Source organism: Aplidium turbinatum, chromosome 13 (assembly GCF_918807975.1).
Source record: "Aplidium turbinatum chromosome 13, kaAplTurb1.1, whole genome shotgun sequence".
NCBI classification, from domain to species: domain Eukaryota; kingdom Metazoa; phylum Chordata; class Ascidiacea; order Aplousobranchia; family Polyclinidae; genus Aplidium; species Aplidium turbinatum.
In genome coordinates, this window is record NC_137484.1 from 19,166,975 (window position 1) to 19,182,541 (window position 15,567).

General features: G+C 40.3%; 1 protein-coding gene across 2 annotated transcripts in view; it reads right to left on the reverse strand.

Annotated features, from left to right (window-relative positions):
• LOC145781578 (dynein axonemal heavy chain 12-like) overlaps positions 1–15,567 on the reverse strand; it is a 59,181-nt gene that overhangs the window by 15,934 nt on the left and 27,680 nt on the right. For both annotated transcript variants that reach the window (XM_082593250.1, XM_082593248.1), the window contains 24 exons: positions 15,094–15,318; positions 14,585–14,773; positions 14,232–14,354; positions 13,495–13,864; positions 13,027–13,170; positions 12,453–12,582; positions 10,943–11,198; positions 9,897–10,039; positions 9,277–9,433; positions 8,902–9,080; positions 8,341–8,533; positions 7,179–7,340; positions 6,740–6,937; positions 6,314–6,447; positions 5,821–5,983; positions 5,256–5,336; positions 4,768–4,944; positions 4,045–4,266; positions 3,191–3,331; positions 2,517–2,687; positions 1,970–2,090; positions 1,609–1,706; positions 1,070–1,215; positions 392–606 (listed from right to left, as the gene is read on the reverse strand). In XM_082593250.1, the coding sequence (XP_082449376.1) occupies positions 392–606; positions 1,070–1,215; positions 1,609–1,706; positions 1,970–2,090; positions 2,517–2,687; positions 3,191–3,331; positions 4,045–4,266; positions 4,768–4,944; positions 5,256–5,336; positions 5,821–5,983; positions 6,314–6,447; positions 6,740–6,937; positions 7,179–7,340; positions 8,341–8,533; positions 8,902–9,080; positions 9,277–9,433; positions 9,897–10,039; positions 10,943–11,198; positions 12,453–12,582; positions 13,027–13,170; positions 13,495–13,864; positions 14,232–14,354; positions 14,585–14,773; positions 15,094–15,318 (4,138 nt within the window). The remainder of the gene's footprint in view (positions 1–391; positions 607–1,069; positions 1,216–1,608; positions 1,707–1,969; positions 2,091–2,516; positions 2,688–3,190; positions 3,332–4,044; positions 4,267–4,767; positions 4,945–5,255; positions 5,337–5,820; positions 5,984–6,313; positions 6,448–6,739; positions 6,938–7,178; positions 7,341–8,340; positions 8,534–8,901; positions 9,081–9,276; positions 9,434–9,896; positions 10,040–10,942; positions 11,199–12,452; positions 12,583–13,026; positions 13,171–13,494; positions 13,865–14,231; positions 14,355–14,584; positions 14,774–15,093; positions 15,319–15,567) is intronic.

Here is a 15,567-nt window from a genome sequence, read left to right on the forward strand (position 1 = left end):
GAGCATGAAAACTAATAAAGTGACATTTTGTGGAAATTTAGGTTATCGCCAGAAATGTGTTGTGTATGAGTGTTGTATGATGGTCAATGCACGTCCCAGAGCAAAGTATGATTTAAAAAACGACTTAATTTCGCTATAACACACGCTGATGTTTGCATAGACAAGAAAAATTTAATAACTTTGAAAAAGCTTAACTTGCTTTTTCTCAAAAGTTGCATTTTGTGACTTGTTCAACTCAGCAGGTAGTTCTTCAGGTCTCCAATAGCTAATCCAGCAAAAGTAAGATGTCCACAATACAACAAATCAGTGACAAAATCTTTGAAGGTAAAAACTTACACACTGAACACAAACTATCCACAGCACACAATCAAAACTCATGTTGGACTCTGACCTTGCTTAAAGGTCTGTTTGAGGAGAAGGGGTTCCAAAGATGGATCCAATTCTTCGGCAACGTTCTCCAAGAGGATCGGAGTTCCAAACTGGATGGCATTCTCCATCACTCTCATGTAGTCCATGTCGCTTAACTTGATCACACTCAGCTTGTTATCCCGTTCGGAGTTCTTCACCCATTTGTTCGCCTGACCTTGGGGGTCTATCATGAGGGGCCTTCAATCAAAGTAAGACATGCTGTTTTAGTCATTCCAAATTGAAAAGCTATTCATTTATTGACATAGCTAATTACTATTTTACTTCGTTCTGTGTTTTCGTTCATTAAACGGCAACCCTTTTTGAATTGCGCATCTATTCATAGTGGCGCTAATGGATATTTTCACAAACTGGTCATCAAAGTGTGGCGGATAAATAAAGCAAATAATGACGTAATGAAAACTATTGCAAGCATAAGCAATACAGTTATGCTCAAAAAGAAGCATAAAGGGATAATTTTCTTACAACGAATAACAGAGATATTCCAAAGCGTCAAGAAAAGTTAAAAAAATATTTTTTTGCATATTATGTATTGACCAATGATATCATCAAAACGGAAGAAAACAATTTTACAACTTTCAAAATATTTTCTTGACTTTGCGATTCGATCAACGAGAAAGGCTCATAGTTCAAACCAACTCACCATCGGCGTGAGTTATCCACTATGACCCCGTTGTCGATTGAGAAACCGTCTGTGGGAAGACCAGCAATGTTCCAAGCTCTTATCTTGATCAAGTCTCCCAGCGTCGAACTCAAACTGAACACGTCCGAGCAGGTGATGTTATGGGACTGAAATGAAACGTCAGTTTACATCAATATAACAAGTAAATAAACTCAGTCAGGTGTAAAAACTTGTATAATTTATTGATGAAACTCGCCACTGTTTAAATCAACAGTTGGCTTCTTCAATATCTTATTCAAATAGAATCAAATCATCTTAAACGATGGATCCTTGTGCAACTTTTAATTTTCAATAACATCGAGAACAGGGGTCAGAGGTCAAGAGGCATCACCGTCTACGTCATCGCTTATGTTCATCAGTAAAACTGCAACAATTTCATGAATAGACAGATGAAATCAAACAACCATATCTGTCTATGGTTGAAGAAAGTCACCTCTTTACAAAAATTGTATTTCATGAATAATTTACATAAAAATAATTTATTTTTTCAACGAACTTACTTTACAAATACTGGTCCAGTCAGCAGTGCATCGCTTTCGGAAGGCAGCAGTGAAGGCCCCAAGATAAGCGATAACACCAGAGGAGATCAAAACGTCGCCTGAGAGAATGATAGGCTGTCATTCGGCTGAGAGAAAACTTACGAAAAAAAAACGATGAAAAAATACCACGTACAATTCTCTGTACATGTCCGATGGCTCCCAATTTATCTTTGTACACTGTTTCTTTTGATATTTTTCCGTTGGCAGAAGCAATCATGACAGAAAAAACACAAAACCATGTCAACATTGGCTGTAAAATGTCTCAAATTTATCCCACGAGCAAGTTCGGTCGTAAGAGTGATGCAATAGAATTACTACTCACCAGTGAGGTTGTCATATTGAGTCTTGAGATCTTCTGCGGCTTGCGTCCATCTCACCTTCTCACCGCCCAAACCTCCGATCAGCGTCTGCGCTCGATCCAACTTCTTCGAGCACAAGTCAACCTGGAAGAGACGTCACAAAATGACGTCGACAAATGACGAAAATTGACGTCATAAAGTAACGGTGATGCACAACTTGACCGACATTACAAGCGGCCAGCTGAGCTACAGCAGGATTTTTTTTACTTCTGAAAGACCTGGGTTCAATTCCATGTCAGGTCGGGCTCAATCCAAATATTTTCTTTCAAATAATATCAAATGCAAATATGAGTTTGGTCTGGAAAAGTTATGTCGGACGATCTCAGGCTGGTTGAGTTTTCGCGTCCAAAAAGATAAACATAAGACAGAGGCACTAATTTTTCATATCATATCTTTTTCATATCTTTTTTCATATTTGCAAAAACGAAAGAATTTTGTGGAGATAAAAAGTGTTCACCACTTTCAATGGAGAACGTCAAACTAACAAACACAGGAGACAATTTTACTGACCTGGAACTCCAGCTGCTTTTTCTTGTCCGTTGCGGCAGTGAATTTGAACTTTAGATTAGCTAGTTTGTCCTGGACTTGTTGCAATTCCTCTCGCTTGGCTCCGAGCACCCTCATGGTTTCGGCTAGAGACTGCTCTGCTTCTTCTAGCTTCACTTTCTTCGGCGCCACAACCTTTCAAGACGAAGAATAAAAGAATAAGACTTTTGGAAAACAATTTGAGACGGTGGTTAACGGTTTGTGAAAGTCTTCGAAATTTGTGCAACTAGTGACGCAACAAAACTGCAAAATTTAAAGCATTCACGGTAAACAAACAATTACCAAATATAAATAAACAAAAAATTTCCAAAACCGTAAAACTAAAAGTTAGGTTATTATAGTATTGTTATTACTATTATTATTTCTGCTATTTTGCATTCATCAAATGCTGGCATTTGCATAACAATCTAACCTCTTAGAGTAACTTATTAAAAATCGATTTTGCTACAGTAATACTTAATAGCATCTTCAGCTAGCACATGTAAAAAAAGAAATTTGAAAAATACTTAATACAAACAAACAAAGCAAACTCCAATATCATCAACATTCAACATGCATAAAAATTCTATTAGACAAATGACAAAACAAAGGACAAATGTCCAATGTTTCTTCTGTCACAGCAAGTACAGTCAGCCTACCTTAGCCACCCTGTCATAGACTTCCATGGCCAGAATCCATTTGCATAAACCCTCAGCGGCAGACGACGCCTTGGCCACTTTGTGCGGGTCAAAGTCTGGGTTGTTGAGGTATTCAGTTCTGATCTTCTTCATCACAGCAACCTTGAGTACACAAAATGAAAACATGTGCGCAATACCAACAGTGTTGAAAGGGAAAGCAATAAAAGTGCTCTCAATGATAAACAAAATGTCAAGCAGAGGAAATTTAGATAAAAGATAAAATAAAGTAAATTCTGTTTGTATGAGTAGCTTCTGAAAGTTTCCTTAAAAGTTTTTCCTTGAAAGTTTTCCTCCATACAGTGATTATCTTAAACTACTTTCTCCATTCAGTTTGTCTACTGCATCTTTCTTTTCCTGCTTGGTCTTGTCTACCTCATCCTTTACATGTTCTTTTTAGACTTCGACGTTTTTTCCATACGGCCTCCAAATCCAATGCCTTTTTAAGAAAACACCCTCCCTTCTCAGCAAAAGCCAATGTAATCTCTCAATTTGCCCTTGCAAGTTGGTTTCTATACTCTCCCTCATCTCTAGGGTATCGACTAACATTTTTTTTCTCTACTCGTATTCTTTTCACACAGTGCTCTTATATACATGCCCTCCATCATTTTATCAGTCTCAGGTTTCACAGCGCGTCCAGTATTTTGTAAACATTTCAGACCATAGTCTCACGCACCAACACCACATATCACCAGTTGCTACTTTTTATTTTGTAATTATTATGTTAAGCCTCACTGATGCAGTAGACTCGTATATTATAAGCGGGCACTACTTTATGGAAACTAACGCCACACTTAATGCATGTTCAAACATCTTACTGGTATATTGTCTTTGTCGTATGTTTGAAGCATTTGCAAGAAGTTCATGTCTCCGAGTAACTTCTTGCTCGGACCCCAGTAGTCGAAGATCTTCTCTCCTTTTCCAGAAGAGTCGGCGACTTTTTCCGGCTTGATGTCCTTCATGACGCACACGGCGGCCATGACCAACTTCACACCATGAGGAGGCTGCTTCATCGACTTCACGATTGTGATATCAGCAGGCTGGAATGTTGAGACATTACATCAGAGAAGAATTACACACCTGGCATGAAGTTTCATCAAATCACGCTTGTCCGCCCCGCTGGCTCAGTGGTTACGCGCCCGCCTCAAGATCACGCGGTGCTGGTTTGACTCTCGGGGTGTGCGCTTGAGCAACGCATTTCAGGACTGCTCTCCATTCAGTGGCACCTAGTGAATGGAATAATTCCCCAGCAACAACACTTCAACAATCGAAAAACTTTACTCTGCCAATCTCGCTAACCGGCCCTGAGTCAAGAGCCTCTACAAGTATGCGAAACCACCAGGAATAAATTATTAAGGCTTTGTCAGTCCGAGGGTAAAGATTCAAAACCAACCAATCAAACCAACACCATGGTTGAAATTCTGAAACTTTCTCTAAGAACAAATTCCTAGCTCAAGAGAAAACACCAAAAATTTTCCTCAAATTCAGGGTTGTTTTTCTATAAGTTGTGGATTGCTATAAAATAGTAAATTTTTATTTACTTTTAGAGTCTTTAAAGCGTGCATGGCAGCTTCAAGTGCAGGAATTGCCTGAGCCAAGTCGCTCTCGCACTCATTTTTGAGATGCTGCGACTCCGCGGCCTGATCGTGGGCGATGACCTCATCAGTTTTCACTGTCTTTGTTCGTTCTTCAACCTCTATGGTCTCCTTCTCTATCACCTGTCAATCAAAATCAAGTACGTCAGGGTCCAGCGATGACGCATTAGGCAAATGAAGTCAAATAAGTAAACCAAATCTCACATTAAAATGATGCTATGAAACATTGCGATGTCATAAAATACTGTGGCGTCATACAACAAACACGTCATGGTAAAACAATCTCAGTTTAAGAAATACTAAAATAACATCAAAGTGAAGTGGCAATTTATTTTATTTTTCTTGTCAATATTGCAAGAGACTTCATATTTTTTGCAGACTGAAGCTTTATAAGAATCAGAGACTAGTTGAAGGACTGAAGGATAGGAACTTACTACAAGCATCTTGGCGTTCTCTTCAGCTGTCACAATAAGCTGGGGCTGCAGTTCTTGCAGCTCCTTCTGCATTTCTTCCACCTACAATGTAATTTCGGGATGTAAGCTTTGTAAATCGATGTAATCTCAGTTAGCGAGATACTGCGATGGTGGAAAGAACTTTGGAGGCTCTACCACCATAATTTTCATACCTCCAGACTATGTCCTATTACGAAGACAGAACAAAATGGAAGCAGTTTATATAGGAGATCACAGCTGATCAAACATGATCAATCTTTTGAAGAACAAGAAGCTGTGTGGCAGAGTTTAACACCACACGGGTTGTTTGGTTCAAAAAAACAAACAGTCATCTTTCTACTCAAAACCAAACTATGCAATATTCGCTTTTCAAATCTCACTGTCTGCATTTGCTTGTGTAACATTATTTAAAGACGGTAAATACTGTTTTATCTTCTCTCAAATTGCAAAACCAAAAACAGCTTCGTTAAGCTTAATTACAAGTGTTAATAGATCTCACAGAGCATGGTTTATATCAATTCGACATCGATCGGCTTCAAAACTAAACCTGTGTTGAAGCGAACAAGAGCTTGTCCAGTCCCCCAATGTATCGTGTCCTTGCGTTCTCAACAGTGTCGCGCTTCTCGTTCAAAAGCTTCTTGAACGACGCGATCAATTCGAGATATGACGTTGGCGTGACGTAGTTGTGACGTCCCATTTCATGCAGATATCTGCAACATACGATAAAAATTATGTAATACAGAGCTAAAAAGGAAAATACCTCAAATCTAAAATTAGACGATCTGATAAAGCGCATGCAATCATGCGTATCAATATTACAACAATGTGTGTCGATAAATTATTACTTGTTTCCCTTAACCGCTTCATAGCCATGAGTGGCAAATACAGTGGGAACTGTGGGAACTGTATTGGGAACTCAAATACAGTGGGAACTGTATTTGAGCGCATACGGCTTCATCTAAGAAAGCAATCCATTGCAAATGATTAACCGCAGTTCATCACTATGAGAGAAGCTAAGGCCAGACACCAACCCGACTTACTCTTCGGAGAGGTTACGAGCCGACGTGTGGAAGTACTGACAGATCGGAACAACCTCAGTTCGCTCGAGGTCCGACAATTCAAGATTTTCGAGGAATTTATTCGCCACAAGTTCAAGAGCATCCGCCGGCCACGGCTGAAAGTTTCATCAAGTAACAATAATGATAAGTGGCGTTACAATTGTGAAAGTTTTAAATACTTGAAAAATATTGGTTGGACAAATGTTGATATTATAGGCCAATTTTGATAACATATAGATAAATATAACCACACAGATAATTTCAGGGTCAAAAGCTTGCTACCCATTACAATCATCATCACCACCATCATCACCATCACCATCATCACCACCATCACCATCATCAGTTTATCGTGAACATATTGAAGTGAAACCTTAGTTTTAAACATGAAATATGATCTTTTCACACCTGAAACCAATCTATGGTGCAGCAGTTGATGAGGGAAGGAAACTGACGAAGCCTGTTCCTGAATGCGTCACCGATAGGAGAAAAGGCGATGATGATATGCAGGTTAAGTCGACAACGATTGATGAAATAAGCAAACATTGCGAGGGGACTGAAATCAGCGTGGTTGCCAGCTTCGTGGGACATTGCTGGTCGGATAGCCTGGAAAGATCAATTTTAGTCGTCAGGTTCAATCCGAGAAACAGTTTTTTACCTAATAGATTAAATTCAAACTTCAGGAAGAACAGAAAATCAACAGATTGTACGTTCTTTTTATGTCAGTAATGAGCGTTTTCTATAGTGTGGCGTTTATCGCAGATACGCGGTTGGTTGAGAGCTTTAAAATGCAGACAGCCTTTGCGCAGCAGTATGAAGACTGAAATACTATTTCATAAAAAAGTACCTCAATAAGTTCTTGTTTTTCGTCCACAGCAAACAGATTTGCAACTTCCCCGGTGTTGAGTAAACTGTCAACATCTTCCAGGAAAGATTCATCTTTGATTTGGGTGTCGGTGATTAGAAAGACCGTCTTCTTCCCTTCTGCTCCGGCCCCACGTAGAAGCAACTAGAACACGGACAAGCAAGCAAGTTACACAATTGAGGTTTCATGGAGTTCATAAAGTAGTGTATTATCAAGAATACTTTGGAAACCGAAATCAAACGTAAGTCATCATCATCATCATAATCCATCGTCGGTTTGTTCCCCACTAGTAGGGGTGGCCGATTGTTTCCGCACAGCAATTGTCTTAATCCCTTTTCTCCATTTCACCCTGTCCCTTGCATCTTCCTCCTTCAGTCCGACTTTTTTAAACTCATCCTTCACTTGTTGTTTCCACGTTCTTTTTGGACGACCGCGTTTCCTCTTCCCATCCACCTTTAGATCTAGTGCCTTTCTAAGAAAACTTCCTTCCTCCCTCCTTATCACATGTCCATACCATCTTACTCTATTTGCCCTTGCCAGTTGGTCTATGGTCTCTCTCATCTCTAGCATATCCAACAATTCTTCAGTCCTTTTTTCCCTTCTCGTTTTCACTCCACACATTGCTCTCACCATTGACCTTTCCGTTCTCAGGATTGCCAGTTCACTCTCTCTCAATACCCATGTCTCGCTACCATATAGCATTGCAGGCCGCACACAGCTCCGATATACTTTTCCTTTCATCCTTAGTGAAAATTTTCTGCCATGCAACATTTCCCCACATTCCCTGAACTTTGCCCAGCCCAATCTTGCCCTTGTTGTCACCGCTGCTTCACATCCACCACTTCCATTTATCCGATCACCCAGATAACAGAAGTCTGTCACTGTTTCGATGCCATGGAGTTTCAAAGAAGTCGAAGTTTCAAAACACTGCAGCTTGCAGCAAATCAGCGATGACACTAAGTTTTACGATTTATAAAGGCATCTAAGTTTTATACAGGGATGGATATAATAGGAGTGAAATAAAAAGATCCTGCTGACAGAGTGATGTCGAGGACTGCAATCTGCAGCAACGAATACAGCTACCAGAAGATCTAAGTTTTATACAAGCACTTATTTTCTACACACAAATTATATATATTTGCACCTTTAAGTCTTCTTTCCACTCAGGAACTCCGTAATGTTTTGAAATTTCCGGTTGAAACAAGTTCATACCGGACATGGCGGCCGCCAGCCTGGTGAGGGATTGACGTCCACTGCCACCAACACCTACCAGCAATGCATTCCCACCCGGGGACTTCAAGATACGAGATATCCGAGACAAGTGCTCGAGCAGATATCTGAAGGCAATGACGAAGCACCGGTTACAGTGATTATTTAATGCTTCCTAGTTTTCATTTGAGGCCCAAGGAAAACGTGTGATCACTTCTCTTCCCCAATGCAAACCAACCCAATTGTTAAATTCTGCTAAATTCAACAGCATTCTGTTAAATTCACGAACGAAAAACTCGATATTAATGAGTCTTTTCAATGAGTTATTTTGTAAAATTTTTAATACTGTAAAAAATTTTAACTTTTTATCTCGACATTAACCTCTCAAAACGTTGCCTTTCTTTACTTGAAGACTCTCTTGCAAATTGCTGCAAAAGCCCACCTGGGTATAGAAAGTACCTCAAACCTTATACAAGTAATTCACAAAAGCTCTCACCGAAAAACAACCAGATTCATCTGAGCCTTGTGCGTCTGGTTGTATTCGTCCAAACTGAGCTGCACGACGCGAGAAAATTCGTCGATCGATTGGACCTCGGCGTACAGACGATCGTCGCCCTCGGCGTCGGGATTCATGTAGTCTCCAAACAGCAGAGACCGCATGTCATCCTCACAAACCTGGATCAAAAGAAGTTAAGAAATTTTCTCCTTGAAAATGTTCTATAATGATTGTTTATGCTGCATCATTCGTGACGGCATGCAATACAGTTTCAGTAAGTGAATAATGAAATATATAGCGCTGTATTTATCACAGATATGCGTTGCTCCTCAACGCTTTACAAAGCAGACAGTGTCAGTGCAGATGCCAACTAACCGGTTCAGGTGGTTGCGCTAAATGCTGGAACAGCGTCTTAAAGTTTTCTTTGAAATATTCCTTGACCATTTGCGTGGTCAGCTCATACAGCCACGTTCTGTCGTCGTCGTCCACTAAGCGGTCATAGAACACACGAAACACTTCGTGGACGAACAACCTGGAAATTAGCCACAATCAGTTACCACCTCTCGGGCCCCACAAATTGAAACGGTTGTCTTGTGAGTGAAGTGTGGTTGAGCTTTCCTTGCCTCACTCACTTGCGTTTGCACCAAAATTGACAAGACAAGCCTGCAGAGGCTTTAAAAATTCATTTTCGAGATGGAGTCAAGAACGAACAGTTCTCTTTCACAATATAGATGTCTCTTCGGGAAATACGGTAATTAAAGTTTAAGTAAATAACTGTAACATATATATATCAAAAGAAGAGTCAGTAAATTAAAGCTGAAGCGTCATGGCAAGCACGTCGTTTCACTTTACAAAAAGAAATTGACGAAGCTTCAGAAAGCTTCCGCATAAGCTGTGAACTGCAAAGACGCCCAGGTCCAAACTACGGCTAGACAGAACTTGGCTAACTACAAAAATGCATCTGTCAAATATGTAAACTTCAGTATTGGAATTACCGGATGAAGGTCTTTTTATTTTCGATGCTCTCCTTCTTAATCAGTAGGCATCCGAGAACGACTCTCGAGAAGTCACGAAGGTTGAAGGTGTAGTGGGACTTGGTTGGTGTGGGAAGTAAATGCTTCATAGCTTCTTTGTATATCTGCTCAGTCAGGAATAAAATATAAACCAAGATGCACATCACATGCTATCGTACTGTGGTGAAGATAGAATTTTATTGGCAATCCGTGTCTGTGTTAACCTTTGCGTAAAAGCTTGCTTCTGCACTGTAGGCAAGACAAGTTGCTTATTGAACACTGTGATATGCTTTACTCCGATTGAACATCCAAATGGTATTCAACTGGCGATTTGCTCCGCATTTGGTTAGCGCGTGACTTCATGAATGAAGAAGCTTCAAGATCAAGCGGCGCTGGTTCGACTATCAGGGTGTGAGCTTGAGCAACGCATTCCAAGGACGCTCTCCATTCAGCGGCACCTAATGGATGGAATAATTCCCCGGCACCAACACTTCAACAATCGAAAACTTCACTCTGTCAATCTCGGTAACCGGCCCTGTGTCAAAAGCCTCTACAAGTATGCGAAACTACCAGGAATAACCAATCAAGGCTTTGCCAGCCCGAGGATAAAGATTCAAAACCAACCAAATCAAAGAAACAAGTTCTACTCAGTCTCTTTTGAAATGTTTACTTGTCACCAAAACTTAAAGCAATTTATGTTGTCGCCAACTGTGTGAAGCTTGTGACTGCCTGGTCAGCTGGTCGGTTTAAAAATAAATTAGCAAATTCTTGCACAGCTGAATAACTTTTCGATTGTGGCTTGTATCGTTGTCGCATACGTAGATATTAAATATAAAAGGTTCTTTAAAAAATGATGTATTTTGCTTAGAATTAGTTTTCAAAAAAAAAAAAAACAGGAGAAAACCTTTCACAAAACTATTGTTCTATGACATTCTCTGATACCTGGTAGGCGTTATCTAAAGGACAAACGCATAGTTAAAGGAATTGATTTTACTAGAACAGGAATTACGTTTTATGAAAGCACTCACATGCATTGTTGCAGCAACAATGTGCTGGGAAACCGCCAGAAGGTCGGTGGGATATTCATTCGATCTCAGATGGAGAGACATTAATGTGGTGAATATTTTTATCATCGTTTCGTCTTTAAATTCCAACGTTGATACAACGTTGAAATGACGTGTAAACCGTGGCGTCACCGGATTACGAGCGCCACCCGGTGGTCCCATTGCACCAACGATCAACACATCAACAAGGGCGAGACGAGTGGTGTCTTTTAAGTCGTACCTGGTAAATTAAGGTTCATGAGATGATCAAGAGGAGTTTACTATTACAATTTCCAAGAAGAATATTCCAAGAAAATTGAATATTAATTTGAGGTCTTTTTGTGTAGAAGGGAGGGTTCTTCTTGGCTGTCAGCACAAGGCTGAGTACTCACTAGTACAGAGAGCAATTGCGATTCGCTAACCACAACAGCGTGGCTTCCACGCTAGCCATAAGAACATGTACAGAATTTAAAGTTCAACAAATCTTGAAAGATCTGATCGAACGAGGTCTTAACTAACCTGAGGCTTCATCTTCGAATAAACATGAAAAACAAGAAAATAGGAAACACTTTTTGAAATGTTTTTGCAGCTATATGACCCCCGTAGTTATATGGCCCAACGCGGGCGATGCACTTGATGGGCACACCGTATAGATCAGGGGTGGGGAACCTTTTTAGTATTGCGGGCCACATAAAATGAGAAATAACACACGCGGGCCACTAAAAATTTCGAAATTTTGTCCGATCTTTCTGGAACATTCTGCCTTCATCACCAATCTTTCTTTTCTTTCCAGAAGCCATTATACAACGTAAAATTTTGAAATTTGAGCAGAAGGCTACTCTGCAAAACACTTTTCACGAATGGCATAACTGACCGATTAACAATAACTGGTCACATTGTGACATACACATTGTTGTTACAAATGGCCTTCTATGATGGATTAACTAGTCATAGAAGGCCATTCGCAATATACCGAGAATGCAGACTGCAGAGCCTACTCTTTTTTGAGGTTGAGTTGTTGTTTCAATATATTTTGGGTAAAGAAATTTTGACGCGGGCCACATGGAACAGTTACGCGGGCCGCATTCGGCCCGCGGGCCGTAGGTTCCCCACCCCTGGTATAGATCCTGGCAACTATTCTCACAAAGAGTCGTAAGTAAACCGGTCTACAGGCAACAAAATTTGTTTTTACAGCGATTCATGTATGTTGTCAGATGTAGGATGGATACAAGAGGAACGGATTTTGCTGAGTTCAACTTAAATGGATATACTGTAATTATGGGATAGTATTAACGCAATTGGATTTCTGGGCCGATTGATAGATGGAGTGCGCGAACGTACACAGAGACATGCCATCTTTCCAGGTCAAAACAAGTCTCAGGGAATAAAAGCTGGTGACACCTACCAGCAAAAATGACTTCTCGTCACACGGCAACTATAAACTATAGGGATGAAATAGCAAACTGAAGTTTTAAAACACTTTTAGGCAATTTACCAATTTCCGTGATCAAAATATTGTCGCAGCAATTCAATTGGAGGCTGAGCCCCGTACACTTCCCTGGCAGGCATGTTCATGTCGTCGACAAATATCACGCATTTCTTTCCCATTGGTGGCCCGTACACACCTGCGTCAGATTGAAGTTCATGCCTTAGAATAAAAACCTGCCTAAATGCGCAAGGTCTAAAACTCTAAATTAACGTTCGATGACGTAACATTTGAAGAGATCTAATATCAAATACAATGAAATGTAAGATGAGAAAAAAACTAAATTAAGTGAATGTTTCGGCAGCGTGACCTAGAGTTTTGAGGGTTAGGGAGGTAGCAAGTTCAAGGACGTGGGTTTAATTCCTACTCTGGTTATTAGTCTTTTTCTTCTTTAATTACCAAGCAAAGTTCAAAGCAAAAATTAACTGAGTGCTAAAAGGGTCACAATGACTGCAGTCAGCTGGTTCACAGGGAAAATTGTTCTGCAGTACATTAAATTGTCCAACAGTCAAAACACTCCATCTGTTGCAGCGACCGACAGATTATATCAATACGCGGACAGTTGGCCAACAAATTTTCTTACCTTTTCTTCGTTTGTCCAGTTTGGACATGATCAACGCTTGTGTTTGATTGGCCGTGGTCTTGGCGGAGAAGTTGACGAATGCGGGAAGGTATCTGTCTTTGGGGAGGTTGTTCATCAGCTTGTCCTTGACGTAAGCGCTCTTGCCTGTTGAAGAATCAATAAGATTGTTGCCACTGCAAGCAGTATGAAAATCAAATAAAATATCGTTAGAAGCCATGTTTGTTTCCGCGCTTTAACCAATATCCTAAATTGTCGGTGACTATTCCTTTTTAGTCGTTCTAAAAGGGAGTGCGAGAACTGGTTAGTAATTCAGTGGTTCTTAACTTTTTTCCTTGTATACACCACCTTGAAAGTGCGAGAACTGGTTAGTAATTTCAAGGTGGTGCAAACAAGGAAAAAGGTTAAGAGCCACTGTCCCAAGCAGAAAGCGTGCAACAAAACCAAAAATAAAAGTAAAAACATGCAAACCTGTTCCGGTTGGGCCTACGAACAGAAGTGGTCTCGAGTTGTGGATGCATAAGTCCAAGAGATACGCAAACCTAGCCGTGTCCATGGTGGGGACGATGATGTTTTGGACATTGATGTCCTGGTCCACGGTCAAGTCTTGTTCTTTGATGAGCTCAGTCCAAGGAAACCACTTTCCGCGACCATTCTGCTGGAAGTAGTAGTCGTAGACCAGACCGCCTTCGGGAATGCCATTTTCGAATTTACCGATCGAAGACGAGACATCTTCCAGCTTTCCGGCTTGCAACTCCCGCAGAAAATGGTTAAATTTCCCACGTCCATCTGAATCTACCAGAGCCGAGATAGACCAAACAACCGAGAAAAGGAACACACTCTAAAAATTAAAAAGGACGCTGTAACCACACCTGAACTGGTCCACCCTTAAATCGACAATTATAGGATTACGAAAGACAAACGGAATGCGCTTTGAACTTCAGTACAGTTCGCCGTTCTGTACCAAATACACAGAATAATAAAATTGACAAGCAATAACACTTGAATGTGGCGACTCTACTTTATCAAACTCGGTGACAGAGTCTTCGACGGTCGTTCAAAGCGTCTGCAAGTGCGCTATGCTATTGCTATATGAACTAGTTTTAAAAAGTACCTACAGTTAGCCAGAAGATAAGCATTTCCTGGCGTAAGCAGAAAGGATATTTTATTATCCTAGCTCACTGGATATTTGACAGAACAAAGCTAACCTGAACCCATATCTTCATATTTTTGTTTTGCCTCGCGTTTTCAGCGTTAGCGTGTTCGCAAAGCAACATTTCGAACATGTACATCAAGCTGCGAATCAGATTCGGTTCTTGTGTTGCAATCACCTGCAATTTGAAACAGAAACGCAAACATTGTAACCAATCGTAGTTTACTTTCAGTTTAAAGGTAACTGCAGACACAGGGGTATTACAATAATATCACTGCAGCTACCTTCAAACTGAATCTCATGGTGATATTACAACTCGATATCACCATAATTAGACGTTTTTCGACGTTGTTTTAGTGAAAGCAGCATTAGAAATGTCATATTTTTTCAAAAGTTACACAGCATTACCTCCTTGCAATTCTTGTGAACGAAACGAACACACGATGGCACAAACGAATCGAAGAGCTCTTCAATCAACGCTCTGTTGTCGCTCCCCAGTGCGGGAGGCAGCTCATCCAACCATGAGATGAACATCGGCTTCCAGCCGAGGGATGACGGCTCCAGGTAGATCATCCCACATCTGCTAACCGTCGCCGGCTGACAATGGAGGTAATTAAATGAATTGAAACACTGCATTCGTTTATTTAATGATTTAATGGAAGCTTGCTGGTAAGTGGGACCGGTTTCACGAGCTTTATATTTAGCGTTACAAACAGAGGGAAAAATATTAAATCGAGTATTCGAAAAAAAAATTCGCTTTTTGCATAACTATAATGAAAGTTTTCTGTCTAAAAGTAAAGTACTGTACGCATAAAAAACTGTCTTGCAAAATTTGCAATTCCTTTCAAATATTTTTGATCTTTGAATCTCATCTCCAAGAGATCAACTGAAACTCAGTTTAAAAAGGCCCAACATACCGACGCCTGTGATAAATCTTGCGTTTCAAAGATAAGGCTCATTTGGTTAGACACTTGGATGATTTCTCCGGACATGAGACAGAGCTTCTTGTTATCATCAAGCACCGTGTTCATGCTCTCAATCCACAGGGTGTCGATGGGCCCGTCAAAAACGACCCATTTCCTGTCAGGAGAATCGTTACTTGAAAATTCTCGAAACGTGTTAGCAACGTTCCCGTCCGTCCACTGAAAATATATCACAAAAAAGGTTCTAAGGTAAGATCCGTACTCGACCTGGTATAAATCTGTACTAAATTAAGTGGTTGTCTTGGTAAAAAACAGAAAGAAAAGCATTTTTTGGTTAAGTATTAGTTTTAGGCTCGAGAGCTTGTCGAGTCAGATCCGTATAAATCTGGTGTGAATCTATATTAGACTAAGTGGTTGTCTGTGTGAAAAACAAAACGAAAAAGTTTAAATTTTTTATACAGCAATGGC